The sequence below is a fragment of the Populus alba genome, chromosome 1 (genome assembly GCF_005239225.2).
Source record: "Populus alba chromosome 1, ASM523922v2, whole genome shotgun sequence".
Classification (NCBI taxonomy): Eukaryota; Viridiplantae; Streptophyta; class Magnoliopsida; order Malpighiales; family Salicaceae; genus Populus; species Populus alba.
Genome location: NC_133284.1, coordinates 34,402,992 through 34,420,749, shown reverse-complemented (window position 1 = coordinate 34,420,749; position 17,758 = coordinate 34,402,992). Strand labels below are relative to the sequence as shown.

The 17,758-nt window shown below is 34.1% G+C and overlaps 1 protein-coding gene across 1 annotated transcript; it reads right to left on the bottom strand.

Annotated features, from left to right (window-relative positions):
* Positions 1-13,419: 13,419 nt before the first annotated feature.
* On the bottom strand, positions 13,420-17,055 carry LOC118055371 (WAT1-related protein At5g64700). Its single transcript, XM_035067253.2, has 7 exons — positions 16,772-17,055; positions 16,583-16,645; positions 16,261-16,377; positions 14,784-15,036; positions 14,288-14,446; positions 14,001-14,152; positions 13,420-13,779 (listed from the first exon to the last, which is right to left on the bottom strand). The coding sequence occupies exons 1-7, from the start codon at positions 16,942-16,944 to the stop codon at positions 13,611-13,613; spliced, it is 1,086 nt and encodes a 361-aa protein (XP_034923144.1). The 5' UTR covers positions 16,945-17,055; the 3' UTR covers positions 13,420-13,610.
* Positions 17,056-17,758: the final 703 nt, after the last annotated feature.

The following is a 17,758-nucleotide window of genomic DNA, read 5'->3' as shown; positions in this document are numbered from 1 at the left end:
TTCAAATTAAACAATGGATATGAAATGATTTTAGATGTAAAACATCATTTTGCAATTAACATATTTATTGTCAGTTTATAATATATTTAAACTTTGTACATTTATCAAGTGTTTATTGTTATGACTATGGTTTTAATGTGTTATAAATGCATACATCGTTGTTGCGTAATTAGGTTTGATAGGGATTATATCAAATATATAAGAAAATAAATTACTATAAATTTACAGACAGAATCCTTGATGGAATATAAAATCATCAAAAAAATTACTAAGAGTTAAGGAATAATTCTGGTATATAAATCAACAAATAGATTCTAAGACAAATTATTTTCCATCAGTGATATTAAATATCAATGCAATCATCAACATACAACAATATCATCAAAGAATTACAAAGAAGAATTAAGGAATTTTTATTCTTCGATGGTTTTATCGACAATATATAAAATCATTGAAGAATTACAAAGAGTTTGTTAAAGAATTCATAGGATTGGATTCACCGACAGATATACTGACAGATGAAAAGTCATTAGTGAATTTAGAAGTTTTCAAAAGAGTTTTAAAATTTTTAGATGATCAACAAATTCACTAATGATATCAAAATTTTCCTTGGTAGTTCTGTTAGTGATGTGCACTACTGTGCTCCCCCCCCCCCCATTTCTTCTCCTCCCTATAAATCATCTCTCTCTCTCTCTCTTCAATAGTAAAAGTCACTAGTTCTATCTCTTCTCTAAATCTAAATAGTGGTTTCTCTCTTCTCCAGACAATGGTCTCTCTCTCGTCAAGGTTTGATTTCTTTTAAACTCTTGGATTGTACTGTTGACATGCTATGTATTCTTTCTTTTTTTTCATCTTTTTTCCTATTACATGTTACCTATTATTTTGTTATGAATCATTCTTCAATTATAATTGCATTTTATCACTTATTTTTGTTTGAAATTGAAAAATCCAAAATTTAAAGAAAGATAAGGTTTATGCCAATTTTTGGAATTTATGTTGATTTATGACATGAATAGGCTATAAAAGAATTTCTCAATAGTTTTATTTATTGATTTTTAGATGTGATTTTGATTTTTAATAATTTAGTTAGTTAGTTGAATAAAATAATCTGATTCTTAAGTAATTACATGCATAAATTACTAATTTATTTATTTATTATTAATTAGTTTTAAAGTGTTTTGATAAACTAAAAAATAATTTATTTTAGAATAATAATTTAAATATGATATTCATGTTTCTATATTCCATTTGCCTATAATAAGGTTAGCTGGTTCAAAAATCATTCCAATTAACATGAGGTCAAATTCTCAATTTTAGATTTTGAAAGGGATGAGTTATTAATATAACATTGTTATTAAACTTAGTTTTGATTATGAGTTGAATGGATAAGTTATGAATCGTATAAGAGTATTGTAGTAATAAATATGGTAATGTATCAAATGTTGTATTGGATATCATGTTATCAATATGATAACCTTGTGACCATTTTTAATTGTTTATAAGCATTGTTTTGGTTTATTGTGTTAAATCAAATATAGTAATATCATGGTTTTTAGTAGTTCATAACCTTTAAACCTTGTTCTTTAAAAATATTTGTTTAATTCAAACATACCATTAAATTAATGATTACATGTTTATATAGTCAACCATTATTAATTGAATTTCAGATTCACAAATATGAAAGTTGTGTGAATGATAGCATCAACAATGAAATTGTCAATGGAAGTTCCTTTGTTTCAATAGAGCTAGTTTAAAGAGCATCCCAAATGGATGCCCATGATTGAGGCTTGGTAGGGGAAGTTTAAGGTTAGTACATGAATACTCATAGCACAACTAGGTAAGTCTTATCGTGTTTTTAAAATTTAGAAACTAATTAGTTTACGAAATGATTGCAAGGAAGTTTTTTATGGGACGAGGCAAAGTCTAGGATGGCAAGGCAAGTATAAGAAAATCATAGCACAACTAGGTAAGTCTTATCGTGTTAGGTTTAAATTTTTTGTTGAATTGTAATTTTTTTTGTTATATATTTTTGTTTAATAAATTTCTGAATGAGGTTGCATGATTTTTGGTATAACGCACACATCTATGCTAAGACATATGCCGAGTCAGATGACTTTGAGAAGTGGAATAATTGTAGATCTCTGTACATCACTGAGAGTAACTAAGAGAGATGTTTAAAGTTCTTCACACCAGTGGACCTGATATAAATATAGCCCATGATATGAGTTTAGGATGTAATGTCTCAATCGTAAGCACCCTACAATCCAAAGTGAGTCAGCCATCACGAGTTGTTGAGGAGTTGGTTGAATAATGAATTGGTGCTCTAAGGGCCAAAATGGAGGCAAAATATGAAGAAGAAGAAAAAGGCAACAATGAGAAGATATGATTACATATGTGTCCAGTCATTATCTCCCTTTATAGACCTTCATAAAATTCTCCTTCCCCTCCATCTGCAACCTCTTCTTAATGCTTATAAACATTTGTAATTAATTTTTATAGTTAAATTAATAATATTAAATGTATTCTTCAAGTGAAGATTTTTTTTAATGTTCTTTAATGTTGTTTAATATCAAATTATTTTGATAGCATTAAGAAAAACAAATTAGTACACCACTCACTAACGACATAAAACTCTATCGATTATTCCATCAGTAAAACATGTCAATTTTCCTTCAAAGAATTACATAGAGTTGCTAAGTGTTTTGATATAAACCGATAAAATCACTAATAAAACATGGTTGTCGGTGATTTTGATAGGTATCTATAAGAAAGATAAGATGTATTACCAATTGGTAATATGTCAAAAGTTCATTGGTAATATTTACCAACTAATATACCAACATAAATCAGTCATCAAATATTTTTATCACCAATAATAATATCATGTTGGTTTAACAATTAGTGATTAAATCAATAGAGAAATTACCAACGAATGTGAAATCACCGATGTGACTCTAGTTGATGACATGATTCTATCAGATATCACAACAAGAATTCACAGTTTTACTGACGGAAATATTCCGCCGGTATGTGATTGATAGTGTATCGGTAAATTATTTACCAACTAAATTACCGATGGAATACGTCTGTCAGCTTACCTTTCGTCGGTGATTCCACATTCGGTCACTATATCGGTAGGCAAAACAAAAAAAACCATTTACCGACGGTTTTACAGACGGAATTTGCACGCCAAAAAAAAAAATTTCCCCGCTTCAAAAATACCGACGGATTGTTATTTCATCGGTGATATCACAATTCACCGATGGTTACTTTCCGTCGGTAACTTTGTCGGTGAATTGTTGAAATACCAACAGAATATACCGTCTGTAAAGTCGTCTGTAAATCCATTGGTGAGTCATGAAAACACCGACCGAATTTAGCCGTCTGGAAATTTGTTGGTGATGGTCGCAGCTACTGTCTAATGCCGACGGATTTAGTCCGTCGGTAAATCCCTTTGCAATTTTTTTTATTTTTTTTATAATTATTTAGAATACATAATATAAAATTATATAAATTAATGGTAACAAAAACCAATTATGCAAATAAAATTTATATTAAGCATCAAAAACAAAAAATGAAAGATAAATAATATTCATTATAAAATGAAATTGTTCAAAAAAACATTAAATGAAATTTTAAATGTAAATAATGTTTATCAAAAATTAATATAAAGGAGGTTGAGGAGGATCAGGAGGAGGAGGCTGGTTGTTATGCGGCCAACTTGGATTGGGTGCATATGTTCGCCTTGTGCCATGTTGATGACCATTTGACGAAGCTCTTCATAGGCCGTTCTTTGAGTTGTGTGTATGCCTCTGATAGGTGGTCGCACCTTTGCTGCAACGCCACAAACTCCTTAGATTGGGAGCTCGATACTGATTGGGAGCTCCCGACGGTTGAAGCAGTACGGGTCGTTCGCAAGTTGTCGGCCCTAGTGTTGGAGAGCCCGTAAACCTGATTTTTATCGGATCCACCGGACGATCCAGCCTCCATCCACAAATCCGGATCGAATTCCAGATGGGTCGAAGGATCGTCCCTGTATGTCTCCCTCAACCAATTATTATATGTCTCCTGAAAATAAATAAATAAATAAAAAGTAATCATCATATTCAATTCAATAAACATAATAATAACTTACAAAATAAAATGGTTGAATAAACATACCACAAAATGTTGAGCGCGGCTGTCAACGAACTGTTGCACCCGCTTTTGGCGGTCTTGACTCCGCACGTGCGTCTCCACAAACAGCTCCATAGGGCTCGGCTCACGTCCAAAAGACGTAGCCTATAATGAAAACAATTTATTAACAACAAATTAATTTAACGATATATGTCATTTAAATTAATCTTACCATCCGTTTCGCATGTGCAGCAAACAAAATGGAGCCGCCGGTGTGCGTTGTCACCGAGCCATGAATTGGCCGATTCCAGTTGCCAGCACCGGACTGTGAGCATCATGTGAACCGCTCAGAGGTCACGTGCTCAAGATAGTGCGGCCATATATCCTCCAGGATGTATATCGGTTTGAAATCCCTCCAAACCGCAACATTGTTTCAGCCTTGGAACCCCCTATCTTTCGCATTTTGTTTTGCTTTTTTTTGGGCTTCGTACCAAAAATCACGCAACCTACTTAACGCAATCAAAAATTACATTTTGAAACATAAATTTTTTTGTAAAAAAAAGTTGTATTGTTTTCGATGTTACCTAGTTGCCGCGTGATTTTCCCGCACCCTCCTTACAACATTGTTATGTTCCTCGTTCCAGTAGAATCGATTCTGTGTATAAAAAATAATTTTTAAAAATGTCAATAATTTATTTACAATTATATTAAGAATTTATTAGAAATAAGCTGAAAATTATATATTAACACGCACCTCAAATCTGGAAAACCATGCATTGATTTGAGGCATTCATTCAGGATGCCTGGATATCTGACTCCATTGAAACAATGGAATCTCCATCGACGGTTTAAACGCCGATGATATTACTCGGGTGGCCTCAATGTTTGTGAACCTGAAAAGAATTAAAATTAATTAAATAGTGACTTCATAAATTTGTTTTAAATTTTTTTTTAAAAAAAAAAACTAAAACCTTAACAAACTTACATTGAAAGATCGTCCTTCCATTGTGCCTCGTACTTTCGGGTCCATCGATTCTGCTGCGAAGGCACGCCGCTTCTGCGATGTGAAACATCGCTGGAAGAGGCAACATCAGCTGACAGCGCAAGTGGTCTAGGTGCCTCTTCTTGAGAGGCACTTAAGGAAATATCTTCGCCGCTGCTAAACGAACTAGATGCGACCGTACATGAAGCTTTGGTTTTCATTCTCTGCATCTAACCAATTTTATATAAATAATTATATAATTCAATTCAAATATTAAAAAACAATCGGCAGCATCTCCCCTATACTTGGATACTACCCAAATCCACAAACCTGCAAATATTAACAATAGCCACAACCAATTGACCCAATCTATACTAATTATTCCAACATATTCAATTACTAATCCTAAGGTAAATTCAACATTAACAAATTACAATTCAACAAATTATTCAATAATTATGTCAATACAACAAAACTATAAATTCAAAATAAATAGAAACAATTAAACACAAATCATCAAGTTAGAGTAAAATTAATAATTCTTCCAACATATTCAATTACTAAATCTATGATAAATTCAACATTAACAATATTAATTCAACAAATTATTAAATAATTATGGAAATACAACAATAAAATATATTCAATAAATTAAAAATATATATATATATAAACTAACAATTAAAAACATATGCAATTACTAATTATTCCAACAAATGCAATTACTAATTCTAAGGAAATTCAACATAAACAATATTAATTCAACAAATTAATCAATAATTATATATGGCAATACAACAATAAATTATATTCAATAAATTAAAAAAAAATAGACTAACAATTAAAATCAATGGAAATAATTAAATACAAATCATGCAATAATAGAGTAAAATTACTAATTATTCTAACATAGTCAATTACTAATTCTAAGTTAAATTCAACTTTAACAACAAATATCCAATAAATTAACTAATACCAATTATGACAACACAACAATAAAAAGTATTCAAAAAATTAAAAAAACAAAAAACCTACATTAAGAAAAGGAACGAAATATACATACCTTAATAATGTGTCCAATTCAAAACTTTATCTACATTACAAAAAAATACACCAAAACAACTAAAACTAAAATAAAAGAAAATAAAATAAAATAGAAAAAATCACATACCTTTTCATATGATAAAGATTCACAACAACTAATCTTGCTAGAGATTCAAGGTGAAAGCCTTGAAGGATTGAGAGCAAAAAATTCAAATTTAGAGGGCAGCGGAGGAGAAGAAAAAATGAAGCGAAGCGGCAAGCGCAGGAAGTTATATGGCAGATTTACCGACGGATATTAAAAAATATTATTAATTTTCTAAATCCGTCGGTAACAGGTCAACAATCCGTTGGTAAGTCTTGAATTTCGCACCGAATTTTTTAATTACCCTCCAAATTTTTCGCGGTCCGTCGGTGATTCTGTCGGTAATCTGACACGGTCAGAGGTGCATTCAATTCACACCCTTTGGAATTCGCGCATTCCGTCGGTATTTTTATCGGTAAAATTTGCCCACCGACAACTTACCGACGGACCAATTCTGTCGGTATTTACGTCGATAACGTCGTCGGTATGGACGTCGATGATTGTGGTATTTCGGTGTAATTATTTTCGAACTCTCTGTGAGATGTCGACCGACTGGTGTCCGTCGGTATGGACGTCAGTGATTGTGGCATTTCGGTGTAATTATTTTTGCTCTCTATGAGATGCCGACGGACTGTGGTCCGTCGGTATGGACATCGGTGATTGTGGCATTTCGGTGTAATTATTTTTGAACTCTCTGTGATATGCCAACGGACTGGTGTATGTCAGTATGGACATCGGTGATTATGGCATTTCGGTGTAATTATTTTTGAACTCTCTGTGAGATGCCGACGAACTCCGTCGGTATGACATCGGTGATTGTGGCATTTCGGTGTAATTATTTTCAAACTCTCTGTGAGATGCCGACGGACTGCGGTCCGTCGGTATGGACATTGGTGATTGTTCAATGTACAAGAGGTGTTGTGTTTGTATTTTCTATTAACCTTCCTACAAAAAATTTAATGATAAACTGTCCATCGCACAAAACAATAGCAATAGTGCTTAAACAATAAATATATATTTCATATTACAAAATATATCATCCATAATGTAAATTACATGAAGAAAAGGGTTTTACACAGGGCTTCGTTTTGATAGTTAGTCAGAATTATCTTCTTCTTCGTCATCAATTGAATAGTCATCACCTTCATCGCAATCTTCAATATGGATATCATCTTCTTCATCGACATTTGCTTGTCCGCTAGAGCTCAAAACAATGTTCAACTCCTCTACGTCAACATCAACAAGACTATCATCGAAAACACGAAAATTTGAATTTTCTTCCAATTCAATTGAAGGAGCAACTCGATATGATTCAACCAACTCACTAACTTGAAAGACTTCATCCCGCACACTTGTTTCTTCGTTCTCATCCTGAACAACCTCGACACGACCCCGTGGTTTCGTTTTTAAAATGGACAACCAATCAACTCTTGATCGATCCTTTCTAAATGAAGGGGTGTATGTGTAATAAACTTGTTGACATTGCTTTGCGAAAACAAAGACATCGTTTATGTTGCGGAGTCTAGCTTTTGAGTTGATTTCGACCAAACCATGGTGTGTATCATCTCTGATTCCTCTATCCGTCGTGTCATACCAATAGCATTTGAATAAAAACACTGTATTCTGCTCGCTATGATATTGTAGTTCGACAACCTCTTCTAATCTACCATAATAGTCAACTTATAACTCACTACTTATGGATCCTTTAACACAAACACCGCAGTTGTATGTCTTTCTTCCTTACCCGTATTCTTCAGTATGGAAAACATATCCATTGACAAAATACCCGTTGTAGCACTTAACTTTTCTTTCAGGCCCGAGGCTTAGTGAAGACAATGACTTAGACACACTTCTTCCCATTTGATAAACCTTGTATACGTGTAATGTACATCAATAAATGGTAAATGAACGAGAATCTCGTAATGGCATGCATACGTACAATAATTTTTCAAGTTAGAATGAGTTTGTGATAGTGCTTACATGTGTTCTGAACCATGTGGCAAATTGTTCATCTTGTAATTGAAAGATCTGGGAGTCAGTCAGCTGCGAGTTATTGGAGAGAAAATATTGTCGATGTTGCTTGCAAGTGATAATGAGTGTATGATTTCACAATATATAATTACCAATATTTTACTGACAAAGTTTAATTAGTATTACACATATATAAACTTACTGAATAAATGGTTTCAGCTCATCACAGTTAAATAGAACATAGTTGTGTGCTTGTTTGAATTCTATTTCCGACAAATATCTTCCTCGTACGGCATTTTTAGGTGTGGGTCATCCAGTTTTGGAGAATATTGACAAGTTCCCACTGGAAGGCACTTCACCACCATCATCATGTAGTGGAACGCGATTGATTCTTGTTCTCAGATGAGGTTCGAAATAGTACAAGATAAATGTTGAGATCTCTTCAACAATATAGGCCTCGGATATCGAAGCCTTTACATGCACCTTGTTCTTAACCTTTTTCTTGAGATTAAACAAGTACCTGCATTGAATTACAATTCAAGTATTTCCAATTAAGAAAAACATATAAAATACTTTTAGATATGAATTCCATTGCAACTGTAATATTTAACCGTTCGAATGGGTACATCCATTTATACTGGACCGGTCCTCCAGCTTTTGCCTCGAACGGTAGATGTATAGGGTGATGCTCTATTGAGTCAAAAAATGAAAGAGGGAATATCATCTCAAGTTTGCATAGTGTCTCGATGATATTCATTTAAAACCTCTCAATGTGCTCAACATTCAACTTGTTAGAGCATATATCTCTGAAGAAATGATTGATCTCCATCAATGCATCCCATATTCCCTTTGGCAACAAATCACGAAAAGCTAATGGGATGAGTGTTTGCATAAACACGTGGCAGTCATGACTCTTCATTCCATACAATCTGCAGTCCTCTATGTTAACAAGCCTTAATATGTTCGATGCATGTCCATCCGGAAAACGTAAACTCTTAAGCCATTTGTAGACTAGCAATTGTGCATTTTTCTCTAACACGAAGCTTGCCCTCGGTTTTGCGACCCGTGACTCCTCATAACCAACTCCATATTTTTACGGTTATAGTATAAAGCTATATCCAATCTAGACTTGATGTTGTCCTTTTTCTTCCCCTTCACATCCATGACGGTGTTGAAAATATTCTCAAACACGTTCTTTTTTATGTGTATGATGTCAAGGTTATGGCGGAGAAGATTGGTCTTCCAATAAGGAAGCTCCCAAAAGATATTTCGCTTTACCCAATTATGGGTAAAACCAAAACCAGGAAACTTTTGCTTACCTGATTGAAGGCCAAACACAATGTCACCGTACTCTGATGCAACATGATGCAATTCTTCACTAGAAAGACGTGGGGATGCAACATCTTTTTCAATTCTACCAACAAAGAAATCTTTTATGTTCTTTCTGAACCTGTGATTAAGTGGCAAGAAGCGACGGTGACAGTCAAAAAAAGAAGCTTTACCTCTGTTTGCTAGCGTGAATGCCTTGTTGTTTTCCATGCAGTATGGACATGCGAGTTTCCCATATGTGCTCCAACCAAAAAGCATTCCATAAGCTAGAAAATCATTGATAGTCCACATCAAAGCCGCCCTCATAAGAAAATTTTGTTTCCTCGATATATCATAAGTCAGAGCTCCGGAGGACCACAACTGCGCCAGCTCATCAATCAACGGTCGAAGACAAACATCTATATTCCGCCCCGGGCTGCTTGGACCAGGTATGACAGTAGATAAAAACATGAACTCCGGCCTCATACACATTCCCGGTGGCAAGTTATAAACTATGAGTATGACCGGCCAACAAGAATAGGGAGCAGCAAATGACCCAAATGGGTTGAATCCGTCTGTACACAACCCAAGACGGACATTCCTTGATTCAGCTGAAAAGTCAGGATGCACACTGTTAAAGCGTTTCCACGCTTCGCCGTCAGAAGGATGCACCATCACACCATCAACCGCATCATGTGTTTGGTGCCATGTCATGTGCTCAGCAGTCCTTTGTGACATGAATAACCTCTGCAGTCTAGGTGTGATCGAGAAATATCTAAGTTTTTTATACGCCACTAGAGTCTTTCCCCTGCCAGTTCTGGGTTTGTAACGGGAATGCCCGCATGTCATACACTCGGTCATCTTAGTATTTTCAAGGTAGTATAACATGCAGAAGTCAGGGCACATGTCAATTTTCTGGTATCCTAAACCAAGGGGTTTCATCATGGACTTCGCAGCATAGAAGTTCTCTTTCAGCCTGTTCCCTTCAGGTAAAATGCTTCTTGCCCAATCAATAATTTTGTCATACCCGGCCTCACTCAGCCCGTGATCTGACTTGATGGTGAACACCTGTGCCATGACCGACAATTTACTGTGGTTTGTGTAGCCATCCTATAATGGTTCGTCAGAATCTTTCAACAAATCAAAAAACCTAGTTGCCTCTGCATTAGGTTCTTCTTCTACGATTGGACATTGACTAACATTACCTTGATTCATTCTCATTGCATCCATAACCATGTTTCTGTAAGGATTAGTGTTGTCATTTGCCGCTTCATGCACGTTGCTAGCACTAAAAGTTGACCCAACACCGTTTCTCCTATTCTCCTATTACTAACAAATACCTCTCCATGTGCATACCAACACTCGTAATCCTCCACAAACTCTTTGTGTAGAAGATGCATCATTACAACATCTGGATGCAGATACTCTTTATTTTGACACTTCCTGCATGGACACCTAATACTGCCTCCAGTGAAATTTCTGGGAATAGATGTTGCGAAATTAATAAAACCCTGAACCCCGTTACAATAATCCATCATCCGCAATCCTTAGGGTGAATCTAGATACATCCATGAACGATCATTCATGACTTCTATCGAACCTCTATAAAATTATGATGACATCATATATATATATATATTAATTAACTAAGTTAGGTAAATAAACTTGTAAATATATTACTTTACCTCGAGATTATCCAACAAAAAAATCATAACTTCTCATAAATATTAAATATTCATTATCATTTATCAACGTCCATACAAATTAATATATATATATATAAACCGAAATTACCACTCTGCAATACCATCGATAAAACTTAAAAAGGACTCATTAAGCAAGCTATTAATTATTTCAAAACATAACATGTAATTCGGTAATTCCACAAAGTTTTAAAAATTTACAAACAAATATAATCTTACAAAATCTAAAACAAACCATAACAGGTATAAAATTATACATTCATAAACTACAAGTTTGTTTGAGAAATAACAATAAAACATGTACATCTACTAATAAAAATACATATACTAAAAAAAAAAATTTACATTTAAATGTTAAAATTTAAAAAGATAGAATTACTTACAAAAATTGATAAAATCCGTCGGTAAATCAGAACACGGATGTTGTGACCACAAAACTTCAAGAAATACAACTGTTGAGATGAGAAAGATTTTTGTTTGGGGGCGAGGGGGGCTGGTTATTTGCAGATGGGGAGACTTAGGATTAGGAAGAAGAAGGAGAAATGGGAGGGGAGAGTGTCGGCAGGGCAGCCATATATTCACTTTTTCCGACAGACTCACCGACGGAATAACACCGTCGGTGAATACGTCGATGACTCCGTCGGTAATTGTGACGGGGAATCGACACGTCACCGCACGGACCCGCTTTTCAAATTCGTTGGTGATTCCGTCTGTATTTTTTACGGTGAACCGGTCACGTCACCCGTACGGTCCCAGGTTTTGAATCCGTCAGTGATTCTGTCGGAAAAATCACCCGCCAAAACCTCCGCCTCAGGTACCCGCCCTTTTTTCATTAATTATGAACTTTCCGTCCATAATTCGGTCGGTAATTACTAGCGGAACTTTCCGTCCGTAATTCGATCGGTAATTACCGATGGAATTTCCGTCGGTAATTACTGACCGAATTACGGACGAAAATATTTCGTCGGTAATTTCGATCAAAAAATACCGACAGAAATATTCCATCGGGGATTCTATTGGTATTTAGCGAGTTTCTGGTAGTGTATATTTTAACAGATGGATAAACAGCTTTTTTGTCGATGGAATATTCCATTAAAATAATTCATTTTTCTAGTGGTGTTCAAGCCTAGTTTTAGCTTAAAGATCATGCCAATCCTCTAAGCTCTTTTAGGGCTTGTTGTGCTATGTTTTTGTCTCTTATCTTTTCTTGTTTTAATTGGCTTATTGTCATATCTCATTTTATTTTACAAATTTACTCATTTTTATGACAAAACTAAAATCTTAATCCTTTATCATATTGATTTTCATATTTGATTTTAACTTATATCTAAAAGATTTAAAAGCTTACAATGTACTCAGTCTCTATTTTAAATTTTTCTTGTGTTATGTATTTACTGAATATGGTTTAAGATTTTATTTCTTTAATGTGTACCAAGGATAGGTAAAAGTAACATCACTTACTTTCCAATAGCATCATTAAGTTATGTCAATCTTATTAAGTTATGCCAATTTTATTACCTTGAAAATATAAAACAATTAGGAAGAGTGATGGGGTTGTCTTTCCTTCTCTTCATCAACATTAGTTATTGATGTTTGAGTATTAAATTCAATGAAACTATGTTCAAATAATTAGGTTGTGGAGTCTAATTGTTATCATGTTATTACTTGGATTAAAAAAACAATATTACATGGTCATGAAGTTTGCAATATGAATTCAATGATATTATCAATGCATGTAATATGCCTTCTTTTTTCGGTTTTTAAGCATATTTATATATAGAGAGAAAAATCATGTTACGGATCATTTTGCTAAGTAAAGAGTTCTTAAAGAAATTGATTTAATTTCATGGTTGTAACTTTTTTAACTATAGAGTTTTTAATGTTTGAGTGAAGTTGTTATGCAAGTAAATTTTATAACTCAACTGACTTTTGTATTTGTTTCTTTGTTAAACCATGTTCTTAATTGTTATAACAGCTCCTTAATATATCTCTTGTACTAATTCATTAAAAATATTTTTTTTCTCTTCAAAACTCTTTTTTCTTTTCTCTTTGATTTGAGATCGGAAGTTATTAGAAGAAAATGGATCCTACAATTTTTCCAAATAGTGAAACCAAAAAAACTAACACCAATAGACAAATTATACATTCTCTCTATTGTGCTCAACAGCTTTTTATACCAATCCGGGCTACAACCACACCTTATCTTATAATGGTGGAGACGAAAGTGTAGCTTTATTATAAGGATATTACAAGTTAAAATCCCCTTCTCCATCTCTTCCAATAGGGGGAGAAAGATGCAAATGGCTTCCAAATATCCACTTGGAATTTTTTATATATATAATTAATGCCTTTACAAGGGAATGGCCAGTGGTGGTAGCATGCATGAAAAGCAAGAACCTAAATGTTACACTAACAATGGGCCCTTTGTTTCCGCTTGCACTGCCTGTTTCAACTCCAAGCATTCTGTGTCAGCTTCAGCTTTTAAACTGTTCTCATCATTCATTTTCTCTTCTTTTCTTTTTCCCCATAGAACACTATAAAGTCCTCCGACCAGCATGAGCCCACCCAAAACACTACAACACAAGAAAGTGGACAAAAGAAATTAAAAACAATATAACAGTGGCTAATTTAGAGCATAAAATTGATGCTTGAGACAGAAAACATTATATTAATACTTATGCATGAGGGGATCCAATCGAGAATTTCTCATATATTGAGGATCGAATTGAGAAATAGTGTACAACTTAAGGTTAAGACTTCTTCCTGTGGATTACAAAGAATTGAGGTTAAGTACCTTCCCAGAGTGATGATCTCGCATAGGAGAATAGAAGAAAAAATCATTGTAAAGACCAAAGTGAATGGAGTTGACATGGCCAAGAAAACTGGCCCTTTCTTCTCTATAACCCATGCTTGCAAGTAAAATGTAACACCAGTCACGACAACTCCCTGTCACAATTTGCAGAAGTTATATTAAATTGACATATCAGTGCTGGCAAGGTTTAATAACAGCTGTATAATATCACCTTAGGGACTACAGTGTGATGCAAAGAAGATACTATAAAGAGTGAATAGATAATTTACACAGTAAGCTACAGCAAGAAGTCTGACGTTCCAGCCCAGCTCCCACTCATGAGGATCTCTTTCAGCGGCGACGGCAATGGCAAATAGCTGAATTGTGCTTAGAAAGCACTGAAGAGTTATGAATAGAAGCTTTGATGGGTAATTTTTCAAAACTCTTACCTGTCTCAAAACAGTGAGCAAAGCCATGATGAAATACGTACACAAAACTAAAAAGTTAGAACTACACTTTAGACCCTGTGTTTCACAATATACTCCTTCAGCCCTCATAATTTAAATTTCACAATATTAACCATTCTTTTCTGCAAAGTTTCAATATGGCCTTTTGTGGTTAAAACCTAATGGAAGCAAATCAATGCTCATTTTTTTCCTAAACTATTAAGGGCTGAAGATGAACCTTGTATAAAGTACAGGGGTTGGAATATAGTTTATTGAATTATAAAAACGTAGGTAGAGGTACCTGCAACATTTCATACAAAAAAAAAAAAAAAAAAGGTACCTGCAACACTAGCCATAAGCCCCATAAAATATTGGACAAGAACAAGAGGAAGCAACCCTTTATCCTGGTTTGGCTAGAAGGAATATGACTAATAATTCCTTGGCTGTTAGGGCTCCCAGAGAGATGCTGAAGGCACAAAAGATTAAAGTGAGGGCCCTTGTATAAGGCCAGGGTTGTTGCGCCAGCTATACATGCTACTATCCCTGCAATCTTGGCAATCCCTGACACCGTCTTAAATTTCAACACCTCCATCCTGTAATTTCATACTCTATAAGTTAATCCAAAGAAACCTGAAGTTTAATCGCAAAAAAATAAAATAAAAAAGTTCATATTTGCAGATACATGAAATGATAAGTAATTATTTCATTGCTTTTGTTTCTTAGCTCTAAACTACATTGGGTATCTGATGTATATGCTTCTCCAGTCCACAGCCCCCACGCTACAATACGAACCAAGGTCACTGTAATCAATCAAGTCTTACGTGTTCAAATTACAAATTTGGTCCAATTTCTATAAAGAAAAATTCGGGGAATATATAATTAAAACTAAAAACTTGCAATTGGGTCCTTGTGGAAATCAAATAAAACTAGCTTGCCAATCTCCATGCATGATGATTAATTCTTAAGAGATTACTAGCTAGCTGACGAAAAGGTAAAGTAAGTTCTGATGTTGGTGCTAGCTATAGTATAAGAATCCTAGATTTCGAATGGAGAGAAGAAAATTGACAAGAATCCTTGATTTAAAATGGATAAAAGCAAAGTTGACGAGAATAACAAGCTGATTGTATAAAATAATGGCAGTCAAAAGGACGGTTAAATTGTTAATAAATGGGGGAATTTTGATAAATAATTGATATCATGAAAAAATAAAAGCTAAAGAGCAATATTTTTCAAAGCAATTATTAACATACATTTGAATCAAATCACTTTATTAACTAACATTTGAATCCAATTCGATCCGTCAAATATATAAGCAAAGAAAAGGTGTTAATATCCATTTAATTTATTTACTATATTGTACTAATTATTATCCATCTATTATTTAATAAATGTTCTTTAAGGTATTCCTACAGAATTTATGCCCATCAAAGTTTAGTGGTAGGGTTAAACATCATAGCTAAATTCGAATAAGCAATCTTACCAAAATGGGTTAAGTGTCTTGCTCATTTTAGATGCTTGTATAGCAACAGTTTGAAGAAGCACCATGGGTTCATAGATCTCCAAGCACTAGTGCTTGAAGGTAGGTCTCGAAGTGGGAAAACATGAAATTTCTTTGAAGGTGTGCATGAACATTATGTCGTGCCAAGGTGGTGAACATCAATTTTTCTTTTAATGATGAACGTGAGACTCGAAACCTTAAACGAATCAGTGTTTCTTGCTTTTTCAAGAAACAAATCTATATATGGACTCCGAAGCTCGTTTGTGTTGATGAACAGCACCTTGCTTGTACTTAATAATGGAAGTTTGGCTGTTATTACCTGAGTAGAAGTGCCAAGAAGAAAGTGATGACAGGAAGGCAGTTTGAAATTGCAGCAGCCAATGTCGCCGTTGCATAGACGATGCCAATACCAAATATATCCAAGCAGAAACTAATTCTGATCAAATTGAAACCAAAAAAGAAAATAACATTTTCAAATTGTTTGGACACTAATTTGTTGTTCAAGAAAAACATCGAAATACTCTCAGAACATTGAATATATATTCAAATTGTTTAAAAACCAAGGTCATGCATGTTGATCATGGCAAGGACTCGTAGAACTCTAGAAAAAAAGTAGTTGTAAACTGAATTTGAATACATACCCAAATAGAGCGAGGAAGAAAATCTTGCAGAAGGTAACAAACGATAGTGGTGGTCTATTTTTCCTATAAAATTAATTCAAGATTAAATAATTATCAACTTAATTTCAACATCTTGATTAACAAAGATCAAGATGATCATACCAAAAAAAAAAGAGAAAGAAAAACATGGGAAATTGAATAGAATTATACCATTCGAAATAGAAGGCAAAAGGGGCTAAGAAAAGAGTTGCCGCAGCCTGTCTGTAGAAGACAAACACATAGTTGTTCATACCACCATTGAAAGCAGCCTTTGAGAGCATGAACATGCCACCATAGATTGATTGCACTAAAAGCACAGCCAAATAAGGCTTCTTTTCACCCATTACTCAATGAAAAGATGTATATATCAGAGCTTCAAAAGAATTTTATATAACCTAGCTAGAGCTTCAATATGGTTAAAGCTACAACAAATGTTGAAAGATAGGTTGCATGTTTGGTGATGTTGAGCAAGGTTTATATAAGTGTAACATTCAAAGGGTAATAATGAGAACATCCGATGAAAACTACTGGCCTCTTCTCTACTGGGACGTGTCTGGCCATGATAGGAGGCTACTTTATTACCATAATAAGGGACCACCTAAAGGTTTGGTATAATGGTGTCTCTATTCACTACCCAGGCAGCGATTTTATTTCGAATTGGAACCTTTGATAGCAACTTGAGTGAACCTCTTTTCACGAGGGCCTTGGTGGTATATACTACTATAATTCTAGTCTCTCATCGTGTGAGTACATTTGCATCTCGCATCCGTAGTGTATTTGTATTTTTCTCAAGAGGTACCTACTTCTCCTTCGTTTTTAGAGAAAACTAGATATGTATGACGTGCTATAATGTGGGCTAGCTCAATTTTTTCAGTGTAGAAAAAAATAAGATGATGCAGATGTTTTTAAAAAATTAAAAAAAGAGAGAGAGAGAGATTTTGATCATTGACTTCATTATTTCTAATAAGCTTGCATAATTTTCATAATATAAATAAAAACTGCAACCATAATAAATAGAGTGACAAAAATAATTTATAGCAAAAAAAAATTCTTAAACTGACTCAAGCCTATCCAAGTTAGTATGTTAAATCTATGACTTGGTCATGATATTAAGATAATCTCATCAAAAACAAATTGATTAAAATAATAAAGCTTAAA